This window comes from Lissotriton vulgaris, chromosome 5 (genome assembly GCF_964263255.1).
Source record: "Lissotriton vulgaris chromosome 5, aLisVul1.2, whole genome shotgun sequence".
NCBI classification, from domain to species: Eukaryota; Metazoa; Chordata; class Amphibia; order Caudata; family Salamandridae; genus Lissotriton; species Lissotriton vulgaris.
Window position 1 is genome coordinate 888,083,285 of NC_141693.1, and position 20,825 is coordinate 888,104,109.

General features: G+C 45.1%; 1 protein-coding gene across 7 annotated transcripts in view; it reads right to left on the reverse strand.

The window, feature by feature from the left end:
* PLCE1 (phospholipase C epsilon 1) overlaps positions 1–20,825 on the reverse strand; it is a 1,649,974-nt gene that overhangs the window by 303,119 nt on the left and 1,326,030 nt on the right. For 4 of the 7 annotated variants that reach the window (XM_086922473.1, XM_086922472.1, XM_086922469.1 and 1 more), the window contains 2 exons: positions 4,363–4,404; positions 3,726–3,844 (listed from right to left, as the gene is read on the reverse strand). In XM_086922473.1, the coding sequence (XP_086778599.1) occupies positions 3,726–3,844; positions 4,363–4,404 (161 nt within the window). The remainder of the gene's footprint in view (positions 1–3,725; positions 3,845–4,362; positions 4,405–20,825) is intronic. The other 3 variants (XM_086922474.1, XM_086922471.1, XM_086922470.1) reach the window with 1 other exon arrangement.

Genomic DNA, 20,825 nt, shown 5'->3' on the forward strand with positions numbered 1-20,825 from the left:
GAAACGCAGGCCTGCACCAAACTTCGGTCCAGTCAGGCGCATAACGCTTCAGGACTATACCTGCTGTGGCCGAGCAGCACCATCGAGACCACCATGGCCAGATCCTCTACCTCTTCCCTGCAGGACCTGGCGCTGCAAACTCAGAAGGAAAGTTGGGCATATACACTGCTAAACACAGATGGCACCCGACTGAAAGTGACTTTCTGGTTCTAAGTGGCTCTTTCGAATGTCCAGGAGAACCACTCTAAGTGCGTGGTGGCAGTGGAAAGGACTATTAAGCTATCACCTTTCTCCAGAAAGGGGTAAAGTAAAGACTGCATTTTTGAACTGCGTGATACAAAAACTACATTGGAGCCCGATTCCCACTACTCCTGACACCCATTAAAGACAGGAGCAAGGAAGGGGCTAGGAACCTAGGGAGATCACATGCACAGGAACAGAGAGGTAGCGGGGTGGGACAGCGCTCAGAGTCACTGACTTCTGTATGGTCAATTATAGGGTTTCCGGATCTTTGGTTGAACCCAAAAAACAAAAGATGAGAAACCACCGGAGGAAATTCTTGGTTTCTAGTGGAAACACGGAAAATAATGATTTCTCGGCATTATAGTGCTTTAGCCTATTCTGAAGGCAAACCAGTCAAAGAGCAGCATGTGTCAGTTTTGATGAATTTGTGCAGTTGCTGTCTGTATGAGAAATCCTGCCATGTCTCCAACCTTCTAACACCTCATCCCTCAATAGAAACTCCTGCCCAGGAAGTGAGGAAGACCAACAAAATAAGCCTGTTGGTAGCGGAAGTAACAGACATTTCAATTATTTCATTTGAGACTTTCACCCATTCATATTCCAGTTGCCTAAACACAACAAAGGTCTAGGTTTACAGGTGGCAGTCTGACCCTACGTTTTGTAAATACTTCTAACCCACATTATCGATTTCTAGTAGGTATGTCAGTAATACATATATTTGCGTAATGATCGTGACACCCACTGCCTAATAGTTTGCCAACCTGGATTCTCCTGATGCTGATTCTTCAACCATGGATTTAGTAGTAGCAGAGAGTGTGAAAGCAGTAGTGCTGTGGCAAGTTTGAATGCGGTGTCAAACAGCTTGCCTGCAAAACGTTTGGATCACATCTACTGAGCATGTCAAATTGATGGAGGGCCTCTGAGCTTCAGCTGTGAGTAAACATGTTAGCATAATGCTCTCAGCTTTTAACATGCTCAATTCTTGGGTCTACAGCTGAAGCAGTGGCAAATGAATTAGCTGCCCTTTAGCTATGTATTTGTACTAATGAAGAGTAGAGTCCTTTCATAATGCATCTATTATCTTTCTTTGGCCCAGCTTCATGAATGCATGTCCATGCTACAATCAATATGGTTGTGCATATTCCTGCACAGCATATCAGGTTACACTACCTAAAACATAAAACTGATAACTGGCTAGCCACATTTGATAAAGAGAAATGCTTGAAAATCAAAAGCACAACTAAGTCGCAATCGGAATCAGGTAAACAGTTTTAAATACAGTTCCTTCTATAAATGAAGACCTGACTGACAGCAAAATCACGGAGAGCACTCCTTGTCATTACTGGAGCACCAGCCATCTGCAGTCAATGGTGATTAGAGCAGGTGGGGGTATAACGCTTGCAGGGGTGAACCGAGAATAAAAGGTAAAGATCTCTCTTTCCCAACTCCAAGTAAGATAGAAGCAATGCCTCAGTAGGAGTACTCAACCGCCCGAAGACAAACTCCAGGGACTCGACTTCTAGTAGGAGGGTCCTTCCAGGGATGCATTATTGGACTTGACTGAGTTTCAGCCATGTGAGCCAAGAAGCTAGAGACAGACTGCCGGCAAACAGAAGAGAAGAGGTGCCGAGTATGTCTGCAGCACCAAAGGTTATCTAGTTCATCAAAGAATTATTTGGCCCTAAGCCAGCAGTCTTATCAAATAAAGTAATTAATGAGGATAAACGCACTCTCTGAATATTGATTGGGAAGCAAGAGGCAGTAGTAGTATGTGTTTTTAACATAAAAAATAAACAATAGGCAAAATGTTTTGTCATTTTATGTGAGTCTTCAAGAACATTTGTCAAAATTTAAACAACTTAAATGTACAATATACAACACCGCATGCAAGACTGTCCTGTGGCAAGAAAAATGTTACACAAGAGTGGATTTAGTAAACAAAGAAAAAAAAACACTGGCAACATTTTGGAGTCAAAATCTATAGACATGTTTTCAGAATTTGGGGAAACACCTGGAAATATCCACTGGAATTCTTTGGCTTCTGACCTGAGGATCCCCACAATACCACCCTGAGAAGCCTATAACTGCTTACCATAGTAGTCCGGAAGAGGCTGTGCCTAGCCCAGTTAGCAGAGCCAAAGTTGGACAAGGCACCATAAACCAGTGGCAAGCAATCTCCACTCCCACTGTTGAGGCCCAGGAGCCTCTGCTTGTGTCTCACACTCAAGATCATTGCACTTTAAGTGTCCAATCCATCATCCTCAAGTTAAACACTTAGCCAAGAGGCAGAGTTTCAAGAATAACAGACTGAACAATTTAAAGTCTACTAATTTAGACTTTGCACTAATGAGAATATCGGCACAGAGCGTAATGCCCTGACAACTAAAATTACTGGAAACTTAAAAAGTTTCTGGATATTGGTTGACCTTTTCACAGCAGAACAACACACTAACATTTGAGAAGTTGTTAAAGAATTACAAGCTCCAATTTGGTAACTAACTAAAGGTGATTGTGCCCTTTGGATACTGTAAACTGGCTGACGCAGCATGGTTAAGAGGACCATCACCCACATGAACAATACTGACAACGAATACCTTTGTTCTTGAGAAGATTACTAAGGTCTACAAGTAGTTCAAAGTGAGCATTGCCCTGAAATAGGTCTAATTTTCTCAGGGTTTATAATTCCAACCTCACCATTTAGATAAAGTCAAACAAGTGAATAGTGGAGGAAAGCCACATAATAATGTTGCTTCTACCAGAAAACCGACCAGAATTTATAATGTCTTGCTACATCATGAAGGTAAAATGATTGGGTGGCAGTACAGCCTGGGATTTAGATTTCCAAGGCTGGGGGTCTAGGGGGATCAACCCAGGTTTCTGTGCAATAAAGGGAAGATACATGAAGAATTATGTTAATACACATTGGCCTTGTTGGTTTGAGGGATTTAAGTAAACCAAATCAAGCACAGACTATTTTCCGAGATTCTTTCTTTAAAGCCATTCGCCCTGATTAACAGATATTTGAATGAGAGTAGGTGTGACTTACTCGTAACTTACTTTAGATTTATACTTCTTTTATTCCAGGATTTCCAACAGAAAGTTACAACTACTCATTGAAGAAAGATTTGAGAGTCTGGTCCCTTATGCTTTTCAGCTAAGACAATTGGTAATGTCAGCACTTTCTATTTATTGATCAACTTCACTGTATCTGCAATGTTTCAGGTACAAGTTCAATGTTTGATATAAACATTATAAGACAATTTAGAACACTGTTCTCAGCTTATTTGAATGCTTTAAAGTTTTATAGCATTTTAGGTACTCTTGCTTGAATATAAAAAAATACTGCCACATACATATAATACATCAGTGAATGAGATTACCACACATGCCATATATTTTTAAAGGCTCTTTCTTAGATATGAAAAACTTTAACAAAAGGTCTAAGATGTATAACATCAAGATGCTAAAAATGAACATATTACCTTCCCTTTGTTGGTAGAGCTGTCCGCCTTCTTAATCCTTTTAGGAGTTTCTTCGATGTACTCAAACTGCAGTTTATCACTAGATGACTTATTTTCAGGGCGATCATCTAGTATATTATCTAAAAATTAATTAGTTTTATTTCAGATAAACAGTTTAGACAGAGGAGCAGAACTCTGGGTGAGCAGCATAATCTGGTAAACAGATTTGGATCTTGCATGAACACATTCATAATGTAACACAGAATAATGGGTAGTTTGTACTGGTTTGGTCACTGTATTTACTCCCTCAATGATAAAATTAACAGGAATGTGTTCCATATGAACCCTCGACAATATTTCAATATGACCTTTAAAATGAGCACAGAAAAATGAGCTTTCACAAAAGACACGGGGTACACTCTCATTGGTTGCATTTTGAAATTATGCAATTTGGAAACAATTTAAGGGTGCAGTGCAAAATCTAGCTCATACCCATGGTAATACACACATGCAGTATGCAAGTGATTTTTAGTAGCAGAGCAGTGGACAAGAGAACACTTTCAATATTGCTTTATTCTTCTCAATAAGCAATATTGAGCAGCTGGAAATGCAGATGTGAAAGGCATGCAGTTAAAACGCTCAACCAAATGGTGTTTACCTTCATGGCTGTTAGGAGCAGGGGAAGCATTAAGGACGTCAGCTACCAGGAAGAGGCAGAAAGAAAATAAGAAGAGAGAAGAAAGAGAAATGCCACAAGAGATATTAAAATGAGGTCTAAATTGTAAATATTATGTAGAAAGCAAAATAGAATAATTTAAAGGAATATGGAAGCTAAGAAACAGTTTACAAAAAATTGGGCACACTTAGTTGCTTACTTGCAATTCTTTTTTTTAAAATAATTTTTGGAAAACCTTTATTGTGCATGAAGTAAAGAACAAATACGGGCCCACAACCATCCGGCCGGCCACGAACTCTCATATAGCACTATAGCATGCAGTATGGCGACACAGTAATGCAGCAGAACAGCGGTTATTAAGCAGAAGTCAAACTGGAGGGCGCCGCAGTACCGTGACACAGGAGTAATGAAGGTTAAATTTTAAGTTGTTTTTTTTATGCAACTATTGAGTTCAGGTCGTGGTGTTCCGTACACATAAAATAGGAAGTAAGAGCAAGGTCCATGCAGGTGGGACACGACATTTGCTACAGTGTCCGAACAATTCACATATCGATAAGCAAGTCCCGACCAGGCAGGATGGCCTCACATTATCCACGCTACAAAGTAGCAATATACATATCATTCGTATCCCCGCCGCCACCCATCACCCAGTATGCCTGAACACGGGCCAAGAGAAAGGAAAAATTATAAAAACAAAAATAGGTCCCATAGAAACTAACAGAAAATAAAATATAACCCCCCACCCTACACACATGCAGAGGCTATGGCCTACCCCCCCCCCCCAGCAGCGTGTCTGTCGCCCCATAAACCCGAAATGCAGCAAGAAGGAAGAGACGGAAGAAAAGGGAAGAGAAAGCAAGGGAAATGTAGAAAGAAGGAAAGAGGAAGACGAGAAGAAATGAAATTGTTTCACACTTGAATATAGGGAGGAAGAAAAGGACAAGCTGATCTACCACTCCCAAAAGAAATAGGCGGGGAGGAGCCCACACAATAATAGATCTCCCGGACTCCAAGCCACTTGCAACCCCTACGCCGTGTAAAGCAAATAGTCAGCGCCATGCAGAAGGGGAGGAACAATTCTAATGAAGCAAGCAGAGCAAGCCAGGAATAGTCCCAACCTAGTCCCCGCCCGCCCCTGCATCCAGTACACTAAGTAAGACCTAGCCCTGGCCCGATCTGGGACGTCCCCCTGTGCCCGCCCCTCCTGGGAAGTCAGCAACTGCGAGGAGAAAGGAAGAGCCCACCCCCACAAGAACAAAGAAACAAAATGGCCACACTCGGCAATAGAGAGGAATCCGAGGATTGAGTAAAATTCGCCAGTCCCAACCAGAGTCAACACGTAAATAGAGCAGCATGACAAAATCCACAACATCACACATTGCGGGAGATAACGATGTCCCCAAGAGATAGGCACAGTCAGACAGGATAGGCAAATACTGCAGCAGCGGCCCCTGGGACTCAGTGGGCGAGGTTGCTCTCCGTGTTGGGGAGAGAGACAATGTAACAGTGCACAGGCGGGAACAATGTAGCTCGCTCTCCATGACACCGCGAAGCTGCTGATCTATTCCACACGTCCCCGGCAACAATGTTTCACAGACCGGGAGCAGCGGAGGCTGTTTAGTAGAACAGGGAGAGAGGATGGGCAGAATGTATTCCGAACCAGCCAGGCAGCCATCAACCTTCTCCTCCAGCAGTCGCATGCACGTATGCCATTCACCCCGCAGTCTAGTTAGAGCCAGGAAAACAGAGGCGAGGGTAACTTGAGAGTGCTCCTCCATTACCTCTGTGGTAGAAGACGCTCCAGTCAGGGCAGCTCCCCAACTAGGTGCAAGCCGGGGATTTCGAGCAGGAGCCAGGGCGCTATCCGCCATTACATCAGATGAGCCGGCCATCATGATCCCACCGTCGGAGCAAACAGTGATTTAGGCAGGGCCAGCACCAGGAGAAAACGATCCGCTCCCTCGGGACAGGACAGGTCCGCAGTCGCAGGCTGCATACAGTGGGGGGGGGGCTCTTCGCCGATCGGCACAGGAGAGGCGAGGCAGTGAGGGAGTCACGGCTGCCGAGGCGCCCCCGGCAGAAGAGAAACCATGTATGGTGATCCTGCAGCGTTTAACAGTGGGAAGGAGCAAGTCAGGCTTACAATCGGCCAGCAGTCCCAGTCACCGAAGCGCCCAACGTAGAGGCCGGTTATCCAGTCGGCCAGCCCAGGATGACGGCGCCGCCCCGAGGTAATCGGCCCCTGTAGCCGCGGCAATCACAGGCGGCGCTGTGTGTAGCAGGTCCCGGGTCCAGGGCTAGGGTCGTCCCCTTCGTGGATCTCGACGTTTCTCAGGTTGCCGGGCAGGTAGAAACACCGGAGGGACACCTCCGGAATCAGGAAACTTCCCCAGTCAATCCGCTGGTACACAGGTACAGGATAGGAAGCAGGATTATTGTCCGGGAAACAAGGGCTCGAGGAGCCGGGAGATCACACGTCCGTCTCCGCGGCCATCTTGGCTCCTCCTCGCTTACTTGCAATTCTAATGTTCTGCATAAGAATAAAAGTGAAGTCACTGGTGCAGGTCAGCTTTCAATCTCAATGCTTTACAAACCAAGTCTAACCATGGCATTGTTTGATAAAATTACATGAATTTCGGAAGGCAGTTAGCAAGTTAAGCCCTGTGCACGGATTTCAGGTTTAGTGCAGATCTGAGGAAGGCATCAACAGCAAATAAATGCTCTGATTTGCTAATACCTTTGGAAGCATTTCATGGGTCTGGAAAGAAGTTGGCACACCAGAATTGAGCTTAGCCTGCTAACTGTGTGTGCAGTGACAGGTCGGCCATAATGGCGGTTAAATGCTAGACCCTGCCTCAGGACAAGGTCGGCAGTCAACACCCGTGGCACAAAGTTTTCTCATGGCTTTTCCATTTGGGAGTTGACCACACACTGTGTGGGCACAGGGCCTAACACAGGCCCAGCCATTTGGTGAACCAGCAGTTCATGCCCGCACAGGGGCTGTGCTCAAAACCTGTGGGCAACCACTGATCTGCATAGCCATTGGGGAAATGAGATATGAGAGAGCATGGTGGATGGAGGGGTGCTTGGCCACACAAGGCAGAGTGCAGAGCCTTGACCTGCTACCAACACCTACTGCGTGTGGGCTATGCTCCTGGTGAGTTGGATGTAGGGTAAGGCTACAGGCCCAAGGCTATATGCAGTAAAGGTTTAGTTGCATAGAAAATGTGGGCCTTTGAACAAATGCAGCCAGGGATGAGTGAGGGGCCGCACACCCAGTCCTTAAATGGACCTATCCAAAAAGAACAATTGATGGACAGAATGCGGAATAATGTCATACGTTTACCCCAGAACAGAGATATTGGCCTAAATCCATAATTTTTTTGCTCACCATGCCATTCCAGTTTGGACCCAGCCATATGAAAATCAGTCTTGACCCTGCGCCCGATGGGAACAGTCCAGCCCGAACTGCCATGCCATGTCCTCCCTGGACTGGAAACAAGCATCCTGTGACCGGTTTCGGGCTTTCAGCCCTCATCAGCCAGGATAGCTTGACTCCAGTGGCGTGGAGAGCATGGGACTCACCTCTGAGCATTTCCGTCCCACTCGGGGTGACAAATGCAAAGAGAACAATTGATGGACAGAATGCAGAACAATGTCATACGTTCACCCCAGTACAGATATCTGGGCTTAAATCCATCGTTTTTTGCTCACCATGCCATTCCAGTTTGGACCTGCCATATGCAAATCAGTCTTGACCCTGCGCCCGATGGGAACAGTCCAGCCCTAACTGGGGTGGCGGTGTGAGCTAAAGAATGATGATGGATTAAACCCAGATCAGTTGACTGGGAGTGAGTGCTTGCAATGTTCAACACTCCGTTCATCATCCCCTTTGGTTTTACTTTGTTCGCTTTTAGTTGGCAGGGTATGCCCAGACGTGGGTCCCTTGCTCACTTTGCCACTGGATTCAAGCTAGCCTGGCTGATGACGGCTGATTAGCCAGAAACCGGTCCCAGGATGCTTGTTTCCAGTCCAGGGAAGATATGGCTTGGCAGTTCGGGCTGGACTGTTCCCATGAGGCACGGGGTCAGAGTGATTTGCATACGGCCATGTCTGAACTGGGGTGGCGGAGTGAGCTCAAGAATGATGATGGATTAAACCCAGATCAGTTGACTGGGGTGAGTGCTTGCAATGTTCAACGCTCCGTCCATCATCCCCTTTGGTTTTGCTTAAATGGGCCTAAGCCACATTCACAGTGACAAGCACTGGCTCTCACACCTGCATCATATTCCCCTATTTTTCCTTAGTCGCTAAGTGGCAGACATTGCGATCTTAGCCTATTTGATACAGCATTAATAATTTGCAGTTTCTGTCACTCCTTTAGTGTTATCAATTGCGGTCAACCACACTTGACTTGACCAGCAAAGTGATCACAGAAGGGCACTAAGGCAGAACTAATGGAATAGAAACGGGATAAGAGGTCTTTAGGAGATCATTCAGTTGTGCAATGCCACGTATTTATCTTTAGAATTTGCATACTAAGAGTCTCTATTATTTTTCAGAATCTGAACAATGCCTGGAGAATGTAACTAAGAAATTAAAATATTTAACTGAGAAACTCAAGGAGCCTTAATAAAAAGGAAATTACAATAGTTAGCTGCACTCTTAGCTACTGAAGCGGTTTTAATCTGTTGACCTCTGTAGACCATCATGGCATAATTCATGGAATCTGAGGACCCCCACTGAGTCATTACTGAAAGCTGGGGACCCCCGGCCTAAGTAATTTCTAGGATTTGAACTTCAGAACAATACAGAGAAATATAAAAGCAAGCATACACCGAAAATGCCCAAATATTGAAATATTTTGTTTAATTGACAATCAAATATGGGAAAACAGTTTTTCCATTTTCTATTTCCTTCTTTGTTTGTATATACCTTATTCATTTTAATGCATTCATTTTAATGTTATTTAAATTTTTAACAGTCGTGCACAACCTGAGTGGGACCTGCGACCCCCTAGGCATCCTCGGACCACAGGTTATAAACGACTGATCTACTGCATCAGGATAAAGATGGCGAGAAGACATTATTTAACTGACCTAAGTCTTCAGTAAATTGTTTACAGCTTACCATATTTTCTTTATCAATTTGGACATTAAGAGTGGCTACCATTATTTTCACAAGATTCAAATAACACCATCAGGACATAACTAGAAATGTAAACTTTTTAACAGGCTAACAAAAGGCAATCATAGCAATAAGTTGTAGTACAATTTTGTCTTTTTTATTTAAAAATATTTTATTAGAGAGATTTTTTATACACACCGTAGATATACAGTGAAGGCAATACTGGTGTCGTTATATGACGTAGAAGTTACAGTAGACATATCTTGACATGAACGGTCGCGTGCTCAATAGCTAGGCAAAGCATGATCTAGGCGTGCGTTGAAACCTGGCAGTCTTATGTACTGCCTTCGCAAGAAGAAGATAAAAGAAGAAAGGAAAAGAGAGGAAGGAAGAGCGGACAGGATGGGTATCGCGGTTGTTGTCCGCCATACTACCTAGTATGTGGTGGGGAGGCTGGGTGTGTTCCTCCTAGGGTGGTTTATGCGAGCTCAGGCAGATGTCCAGGGAGTGCCACGTCTCCCCCCTTGTGGGGGAGTGGGGTGAGAGATTTGACGTTATGTTGTCCGCCCCCCTTAGGAATGGGATCCAATTTAGCCAACTTTTGAAGGTTGCCTTCCCTGTGTCCTTCCAGTTTGCCAGGATAGTTTTGACTGCCGTTGTGAGAAGAAGGTCAATTAGATCACTGTCCTTTTTGGAATGGATACCTTGGGCCATTAAGGCGGCTACTAACCCCAGGAAATCTGTCTGAATTGAGTGGCCTGTTATGCTGTTTATGAAGTTTCTTATTTTATCCCAATATTTCTTGACTTTGGGGCAGTAAAGGATAAGGTGGGCAAGGTCTCCTTTTTGTTTATGGCAGTTCCAGCATAGGTCGTTATCCCGGAGCCCTTCCGCTGCCAGTCGGGCTGGGCTCCAGTATACTTTATGGAGGAGCAAGTATTTGGTTTGAGCTAAGGTTGGGGTCACCTTGTTCATGGATGCTGAGGTCCAAAGGCGGTGCTTTTCCTTCTCACTGAAGTGTCTAGTGTGTAGAGTTTCCCAATATTCTAGTGCTTTGGTGTTTAGTCTTGTTGTTACCGGGCAGAGGAGTTTGTACAGGTGTGACGTTTGGTGGCCAATCTTATTTAGGTTCGCCATGTACAACAGGATTGATGGAACCCCTTTGCCAATGCCTGCTCTTGTGATTGCCGCCTTTACTTTCAGGAAGTTATAAAATTCAATAGCTGGTAGGTTGTGCAAGTGTTTTAGTGTGTCGAAGGTGAGCAGGGCGTTGAGCTTTTCTAAAAGGTTGGTGGTGGAGACGTCCCGTTCGTACCAGGCGGTAAAGTTTAGTAACTTGTCTTTGTACTTTACTTTGGAGTTGTACCAAATCGATTCTCTACTCGTGTTTTTAATGCTCTGCGCCATCTTTTTGTCTACCTTGAGGATGGCGTTCTTGGTGTTTTTGAGTATAATGTTGCTGGCTTCGGGGTGTTTGTTAGCGGTAAGTAGGGCTAATGGGTCGAGACCGTTTAGTATTGCACTCTCTAGCTCCAGCCATACCGGCGTGTACGTCTGGTCGGGTGCGATCCAGTATATTCCTTGTTTGGCTAGGCATGCTGTCTGGAATGTTCTGAAATTGGTGAGGTTTAGTACTCCTAGTGTTTTGCTGAGTCTTAATTTCTGCAGGCTGATCCTGAGTTTCTTTTCTATCCAGAGGAATTTATTGATCAGGGTGTCTAGTTTTTTGTGGAATTCCTCAGTGGTTAAGAGTGGGAGCATGCTGAGTAGGTAGTCAACCATGGGTGTCAGCATCAATTTTATTGTTTCCACTCTACCCCACCAGCTAATACATTTTGGTGACCATGCCTCTAATTTCTCTTTCAGTTTGTATAATATAGAGTTTTCGTTGAAGTCCAGTGTTGACTTGAGATCCCTACCGAAGTGTAGTCCCAGGTACTTCAGGAAGTTTTTCTGCCAAGCCAGCCCGGAGACTCCCAACACTGCTCTAGTTGTGTGCACGTTTAGAGGTTTGCATTCAGACTTGTTCCTATTGAGTTTATAGCCTGACACCTGCGCGTATTCTTCGATGGTAGCCATAAGAGCCGCTATCGAGGGTCCGGGGTCCTCTGTTGAAATTAGGATGTCATCCGCGTATGCAGCTAGTTTAATAGTCTTCCCTTTGATTGGGATTACTTTTATTTCATTATTGTCTCTGATCATGGACAGGAGTGGTTCCAGGCAGAGTAGGAAGAGTGCCAGGGAGAGTGGGCAGCTTTGTCTAGTCCCTCTGCCCAGGGTTAGCCGATCTGAGGTGCCCCCGTTGACAACCAGGGGAGCTTTGGGTTCGTTATAGAGCACCATCACCATTCTTCTATACTTATCTCCTAGCCCGAATTTTCGCATGCATTGGTCAAGGAAAGCCCATGACACTCTGTCAAATGCCTTCTCAGCATCGTGCGATCATTACTGCTGGCTCATCGTTGGCGGAGGCATGGTTTATTAAGTGGCATAGGAGTCTCATGTTGTCTTGGGACATCCTGTTCTTGAGGAAACCCACCTGTGAGTTGTGTATTAGATTTGGGAGCTGTGCATTAAGTCTTGCCGCAAGAATTTTTGCGTAGATTTTGCAGTCTACATTAATTAGTGAGATGGGGTGGTAGTTTCCCGGGTGTTGTGGGTCTTTGCCCTCTTTTGGGATGACTATTATGTTGGCCTCTGCCATTGAGTCGGTTATCTTACCCTTTTGGATGCAGTGAGTGAAGACTTCTTCCATTGTGGGTTTGATTACCTGGAGGAAGCGCTTATAGAACACTGCTGTGAAACCGTCTGGGCCAGGGGCCTTGATGTCCTTGAGAGCTGCTACTGCTTTTTCTATCTCTGCCCCCATTATGTTTTGTTCTAGGGACGATCTTTGTGTGTCTGACAAGCTTGGGCAGGGTAAGGTTTTCTAGGAGGCTAGCTCCCCCGTCCGCTTTGAGTTTCATATCCTCTCTGTAGAGGCACTCATAGAAGTCTTTAAAAACCTTGAGGATTCCCTTGTTTGACGTCTGCGACTTCTTATTAGTGTCTGTTATTGCTGCAATTGTGTGCTGCCTCTGCTTGCTCTTAAGGTATGCTGCTAGTGCTTTCCCTGCTTTATTCGCTGAACATAGGTTTATTGCTTTATATTTGTTTATCCACGTCCCCGCTCTTTCGCTTAAGAGATTGTTGAGTTTGTATTTCTTCCTGGTAAGATTTGTGAGGGTGTTCTTGTCTGCTAGGTTGGTGATATGACTTGTTTCCATGTCTTAAATCTGCTGCTCGAGTTCTAGTACTTTTTTTATTTCTTTCCCTGTTCATTCTAGATTTAATGCTAATTATTTTACCTCTGACCGCAGCTTTCATGGCGTCCCAGAGGGTGTCTCTCTCCGTGTCTTGAGTGTTGTTGAATTCTAAGTATTCTTTTATGGTTCCCTCTATTTCGGTGACATTGGCCGGGTTCTGGAGGATGTCGCTGTTAAATCTCCATCTGTGGCTAGAGTGCTCATTATGACGTCCAATAAGTGTTAGACTGATGTGTGAGTGGTCTGAAATTGTTCTTGGGGCGATTTCGGTGTGGTCTATTAGGTGTGTATGTGAGGCTGAAATGAGGATCTAGTCGATCCTGCTGTATGAATTGTGCGGGTGGGAGTAGAAGGTGTAGTCCCTGGTGTCTGGGTGTTGGAGTCGCCAGGGGTCCCTAAGTTGGAACTTGGCGCATAAGTTCTTCAGGGTGTTCTGCCCCTGAGAGCAGTGGCTACTCCTTTGTGGGTGTCTATATGTGGCCTGGTCTAGTACCTGCTTGAGGTCCCCCGCTACTATCAGTAGGTCATCTTGGGGGATCTCACTCAGTCTGGGGGGGGGGGGGGGGGGGCGGGGTGCTGGTGGGAACCTGCTGATGCAGCTTTTGTTATTTTGTTACAGGGGGCCAATAATGCAGTAAAACCGGCCCCCAGTAAAGACAAGCATTTGCAATGCAATAGGGCTCGCATTAGTAAAGTTAGAGGTATTAGTATTGTAAATGACACATTTTTTATTTATGATTTTGTTTTGAAATTAGCGAAATAATAACTTTGTCATTTACAATGCCAATACAGTTAACTTTTGCAAACGTGACATCTATAGCATTTGTAATGCAATATGTGTTTACATGACTTAGATGTATTAATATTAAAAATAACAAGGGGTTGCATTTTTTTCAATATTTAATACTTAAATAAAGGTTATTGTAATTTATAATGGCAATAGCTTAAACTTTTGCAAATAACTTTTTGGAAGATTATGTTGAGTGTATTTTATTGTGATGAAAATACAAGAACATAAGTGAAATATAAAAAAAAAATTGTGACATTTGTAATAAAGTTTGAAACATTGAAAGAACATATTTGAATCAGTTGTTGTTGCACGGTTGCACAGATTGATGCTGTGGTGGTTCTTTGAATGATGTTGTGGCGGCGACGAGTGATGCTGTGGCGTTCAGTGATGCTCTGGTAGCGCATAGTGATGTTGTGGTGCCCCTGAGTGATGCTGTGGTGATGCGATGGATAGTGAGGGCGATAGATAGATATAGGGAGGGCGAAAGATAGATAGAGGGAGGGCGAGAGATAGAGGCAGGGTGTGAGATAGAGGCAGGGCAAGAGGGCGAAGGATGGAGTGTGGGCGAGGGATGGAGTGTGGGCCGGGGGAGAGATGGAGTGTGGGCCAGGGGAGGGATGGAGTGTGGGCCTGGGGAGGGATGGAGTGTGGGGCGGGGAGGGATGGATGGAGTCGGGTGAATGGATGGATGGATGGATGGAGGGCGGGGATGGATGGATGGAGTGCGGGGATGGATGGATGGAGTGCGGGATGGATGGATGAAGTGGGGGGGATGGATGGATGGATGAGTGGGGGAGCCAAAGGCAAGAAAAAACGAGTACAATCAGGGAAGCAGAAGGCAAGAAAACGAGGGCAATCAGGGGAGCAGAAGGCAAGAAAAATCAGGGGAGCAGAAGGTGCGAAAAACGAGTACAATCAGAGGAGAAGAAGGCACAAAAAATGAGTACAATCAGGGGAGCAGAAGGCAAGAAAAAAACGAGTACAATCAGGGTAGCAGAAGGCACGAAAAACGAGTGCAATCAGGGCAGAAGAAAGCAAAAAAAAGGGGAGCGGAAGGCACGAAAAACAAGTACAATCAGAGGAGAAGAAGGCACAAAAAACAAGCCAGCTTACAGCTCACCAGCAGAATGCAGATACCCCCAGTTGCTCATTATCTCGATCAGAGAGTACCCATGCAACACCAACAACCCCATCCTTGTTTTAACTGGGTGTTCAGTCATGAAATGGTGAGCAGAAAGAATTTCCCAATTCCACACGGAGGATGCGGGGTTTGGAATTCAGATGCCTTTGTGATGTGAGCGGTAGAGTGAGGGCGGTAGAGTGAGGGTGGTAGAGTGGTAGTGTGAGGGTGGTAGAGTGAGGGCATGAGGGCAGTAGAGTGGTATATTGAGGGTGGTAGAGTGAGGGTGTGAGGGCGGTAGAGTGGTAGAGTGAGGGCGGTAGAGTGGTAGAGTGAGGGCGGTAGAGCGGTAGGGTGAGGGCGGTAGAGTGAGGGCGGTAGAGTGGTAGAGTGAGGGTGGTAGAGTGAGGGCTGTAGAGTGGTAGAGAGGGGTGTGGAGTGAGGGCGGTAGAGTGGTAGTGAGGGCGGTAGAGTGAGGGCAGTAGAGTGGTAGAGTGAGGGCGGTAGAGTGAGGGCGGTAGAGTGAGGGTGGTAGAGTGGTAGTGTGAGGGCGGTAGAGTGAGGGCCTGAGGGCAGTAGAGTGGTATATTGAGGGCGGTAGAGTGTGGGTGTGAGGGCGGTAGAGTGGTAGAGTGAGGACGGTAGAGAGAGGGCATGAGGGCGGGAGAGTGGTAGAGTGAGGGCGGTAGAGTGCTAGAGTGAGGGCGGTAGAGTGGTAGAGTGAGGGCTGTAGAGTGAGGGCGGTAGAGTGGTAGGGTGAGGGTGGTAGAGTGAGTGCATGAGGGCAGTAGGGTGAGGGCGGTAGAGTGTTAGAGTGAGGGTGGTAGAGTGGTAGTGTGAGGGTGGTAGAGAGAGGGCATGAGGGCAGTAGAGTGGTATATTGAGGGTGGTAGAGTGAGGGTGCGAGGGCGGTAGAGTGGTAGAGTGAGGGCGGTAGAGTGGTAGAGTGAGGGCAGTAGAGTGGTAGAGTGAGGGTGGTAGAGTGAGGGCTGTAGAGTGGTAGAGAGGGCGGTAGAGTGAGGGCGGTAGAGTGGTAGTGTGAGGGTGGTAGAGTGAGGGCAGTAGAGTGGTATATTGAGGGTGGTAGAGTGAGGGTGTGAGGGCGATAGAGTGGTATAGTGAGGGCGGTAGAGTGGTAGAGTTAGGGCGGTAGAGTGGTAGGGTGAGGGCGGTAGAGTGAGGGCGGTAGAGTGAAGGTGGTAGAGTGAGGGCTGTAGAGTGGTAGAGAGGGCAGTAGAGTGAGGGCGGTAGAGTGGTAGAGTGGTAGAGTGAGGGTGGTAGAGAGGTAGAGTGAGGGCGGTAGAGAGGTAGAGTGAGGGCGGTAGAGCAAGGGCGGTAGAGTGAGGACGGTAGAGTGGTAGAGTGAGGGGATCGAAAACCAAACATTTTCATACAAACAGAAAAAAAACAGTTATACATTCATAAATCTGAACAAAGTCAAAATATTAATTAAATAGGAAAACAACAGCAAAACAATATTACAACTACCTCGATTACATGCACGTGAACATGGCAGGTGCGAAGCCTTGGGGATTTCAGCTTTGTTTCGGTGCAATTAAACCAACACGCCTGAAAACAATGATTTGTAAATGAAAAGTCCAGGACAGTGAAAATGCTGCCACAAAGATGTGTTGTGAGGTTGTGTCCCTGCCCCAACGATACAAATAGCTTTTGGTTAAAAAGTAAGGACTGGGGGCGTGGCTTGGATGCCGCGCAAGATGGCCGGCTAGGTACGGAGCTCCACCGCATCGATCACCTCACGGCGTATTTTTCCCGATGTAAACGGGACCGCTACTGAGCACCGTTGCTGGATTTGGCTGGCGGAACATTAACGGAATCAGCGGAGCAGCTTTTCACCGCTTGTGGAGCCGTTTTCGCCCCTCTCCGCGATGAAATCCCTGCCCCTCACGGAGCCGCCATTTTGAAGCTCTTCCGAACATCGGAGCCTCTGCTGACAGGAGCTGTCACTACACGACGTGTCACTGGACACCAACGAACTTTCAGACACCGACTTCGCTTCAGGGGTGAGATTTATATATATTGTGCAAGACGCCTTTACTGCATTTTTTCTCTCCTCTTCCACATTAGAGGACACGTCCAAATACGCAGTTTTACGGCGCTTCACTCCTGACAACTGCATGTTTCCCGCCCTAACATGCTCACTACTCTGAAATACTTTTTATCCTAAATTTCTTCCTCATGGCGCTATGACAACAACATTCTCTAAGATTTTCTGTCCGTTTCTCCTGCGCCTCAGCTACTTCAGGATGCTCCTTCCTGTGCTTCCATTTTAGTCATCCTCCTCTTTTTTGTACTCGTTATTTAGCACACTCTAATTCCCTGTCGCCTTTTCCACTGAGTTACGTCTGGGTGCTTCACCCTCTCTTTGGAGATATTTCTGGAACATTTCACATGCACCTTTAGTCGTCTCACAGGGAATTGAGAATATATGGTCGCACGTTCATTTCTTTCTATGGTCAACTTACGCAAACCTAAATTTGTCTTCACATCATCGGGGAGTACTTCAGGAGCATCTTCATCTGGTACAAATAGAGCCACTGCATCTGCGAACATGACGACTCCAAAATCATCATTGGCTCATACTAATACCAGTAAGTCTTCCACACCCGCTCCGGCGGGCAAGCGCCTCAAGCAAAATTCTCCTACGCCAGAAGACAATCCTTCACATTCTTCTACTGACCAAATTCTAGAGGAACTGCGTGCGCTGCGCCCATTTATTGAAAAAACGAGTACAGATATGCAGCTTTTAAAGGATAAATGGGAAAATATGGATGCCCGTCTTTCTACTGTTGAACAGCAACTTCCTGAAGTTCAGTCCAACACACAACGTATAGACTCTTTAGAAAAAACGGTCCTCTCACTCCAAAAGCATACAGAGGATTTGGAAAATCGAAATAGGAGGAATAACCTCCGTATTTACAATCTGCCGGAAAATCTTGAGGGGGATAACCCAGTAACTTTCTTCACCACTTTCTTGCCGAAACTTCTGGACCTACCACCTTCCACCTCCATTAGTATACAAAGAGCCCATAGACTAGGTGCCAGAACGGGCTCCTCCTCAAAACCTCGTGGAGTCATCATTTTATTTCTGAAATATACAGATCTTTTATTGATTCTCTCAGCTGCGAGGAGTAAAAAACAAGTGTCTTGGCAAGGTCAACGAGTATATCTATCTCAGGATGTCTCTAGCGTCACAGCCTCCAGACGTAAAGAATTTCTGGCTATGCGTCCCTCTCTACGCGCCTTGGGAGCAAGATATGGCTTGTTTCATCCTTGTACTCTCAGAGTCACCTATCGAGAAAAGTCTTGGTCATTTCAGGAACCTGGAGAATTAAGGAACTTTCTTCTTCTACACAGTGAAGAAGGGATGGACGCCTCCTCTTCTGCTTCGACCAGTGGCTGAAATTGGACTTTTATTGTTTAACTTGTTTGTCGTCCTAATGGCTTGTCTTTGACTTCATGTATTCTCCTTACTTCTCATCTCAGTTCTTACACTCTCTTTTCATATCTTTCTTCCCTTTATCTATTTCTGGCATCTCCTATATATCCCTCTATTTTCTTTTTCTACTTTCTGGACTTCTGCTTTTACGTCTACATGTTATGTATGTTAACACCTTTTTTTCCCCTTTTTTCCTCCCCAGACGGATATGTATCGGATTCCTCTCAACACCTTGTCCCATTCCATGTTCCTTTTGTGCGGTCTCGATGTGGTTCTCCTCCTGATCCTGGTCCGTACGTCTTGTAAAGCATCACCACCTCCCCACCTTCCCTGTGTGTATTTTTTCTCTTTCAGGTATGTTTAATGCAGTCATCCTTTTGGATTTGTACTGTCTTCTATGCATTCTCTCTTTTCTTCCTTCTTCCTTCCCCACTGATCTCCCTTCCCTTTTCCCATCCCTCTCCTCCTCCCTTTTCCTTTTTCATCTTCCTTTTCTACCTGTTCTTCCTTCTTCCTTTTTGAAGAGTTTTATGGTTAATACTTCTATACAGTTTGAATTATTACATGTACAGTATGTTTTTGCAATTCTTAATTCGATCAGTTTAGTAAGTTTTCACCTTCAAAGTTGTTTCATGGAATGTGAAAGGATTTAATCACCCTATCAAAAGGCAAAGAGTACTCTCCCACCTTTCCTCTTACAATCCAGATATCGTCCTTATCCAAGAAACTCACCTATCTGACATCGAATCTTTAAAGCTAAAGCGACTATGGGTTGGAACTGTTTTATTTTCTCCTGCTTCCCAAAAAAAGAATGGAGTAGCCATTTTGATTCATAAGCGACTCCAGTGTAAAGTAGTTCTAGAAGAAAAGGATGACGAGGGACGCTGGGTCTTAGCTAAACTACTAATTAACAATATCCCACTTACGATATTCAATGTTTATGGTCCTACATGTTTTGACTCCTCTTTTTGGCCCTCCATTACAGCAAAATGTATTCAACATAAAGATGATGCTTTTCTATTGGGGGGAGATTGTAACCAGATCATTGACCCATTTTTAGACCGAAGATCCTCTGTTCGTTTTTCCCCTCATAAACCACATAAACAATTCCTTGACACTATTACCCAAACTCATCTTGTAGACTCATGGAGACTCACTCACCCAGACGTCATGGATTTCTCCTTCTTCTCTCCTCCTCATGCTTCCTTCTCCCGCTTAGACTATATCTTTCTCTCTTCATCTCTTTCTCAACACCTTATTTCTTCTTCTATAGAACCGATTGTTATCTCTGACCATGCTCCTGTTATTACTGTTTTTGACCTTCTTCCTCCTACCCCTAAATCTTCTCGCTGGCGCTTCAACCCTTCTCTTCTTACTGATCCTCTTTTTTCCTCCTCTTTTCGTTCTTTTGCTGCTGAATTTTTTCATCTTAACTCTACACCTGATACCCCACCTCATATTCTTTGGGATTCCTTCAAGGCCACAGCCCGAGGTTTTATTATTGATTTTGTCTCTAAAAAGAAGAAAAAATTCCTTCAAAAACGTAAAATCACCCTTGCACATATTAAATCTCTGGAACATCAATTCTATACTTCCTCTGATAAGATTATGTCTCCTGAATTGCTTAAGGCTAAGATTGCCTTTAACAAACTTACCACAGACTCTGCCTCCTCTTTTCTTCTCCGGACCAGCGCGCGATTTTATGGAGGTCGAAATAAATCAGGTAAACTGTTAGCTAACTATTTAAAATCTCGTAAAGAACGTACTAATATTGATTCTATCTATTCCCCCTCTAATGTACTTCTTCATACCAATGCAGAAATTTTGGAACAATTCCACTCTTTTTATGAGACTTTATATACTCCCGAAAACCCTCCCACCCCAGAGCTTATTCAATCCTACTTTGACAACATACCTCAACCAGATACTTCCCACCTTAATATTTCGGCCGTCGACTCTGATCTTACGATTTCGGAACTGTCCTCTGCTCTATCCTCCCTCACTAAGGGGAAAACCCCAGGACCTGACGGCTTCCCAGTTGAATTTTACCTACATTTCTCAGACCTTCTTTTACCTCACCTTCTATCTCTATTTCAGTCTTTTTGTTCTACTGGATCAGCCCAAGGCTCTTTTCAAGACGCTACCATATGCCTTATCCCTAAAGAGGGTAGAGACCCTAAGTTCTGTAAAAATTATCGACCTATATCTCTAGTTAATGTTGACTATAAAATTTTTGCGAAACTATTAGCTCTTCGCCTTGACCCGCTCCTACCACATCTTATAGGGAAAGAACAATGCGGCTTTGTTAAGGGCCGCTTGACCTCGGATAATTCTAGACTCTTCCTTAATGTTTTAAGTAAAGCCCCTTCACTATCGATTCCCCTTGCAGCCATTTCAGTAGATGCTGAGAAAGCCTTTGACCGGGTCGACTGGTCTTTTCTTCTGGCCTCCTTAAAATGGCACGGCTTTAACCCCAAATTCATATCTTATATTTCTTTGATATATTCTATGCCCAAAGCATCTGTTCTCGTTAACGGTCAACTCACTTCCCCATTCACACTCCAACGTGGTGTTCGTCAGGGCTGTCCCTTATCACTTCTTTTATTTATTTTAGCGCTTGAACCTTTCCTTACCTCCATACGC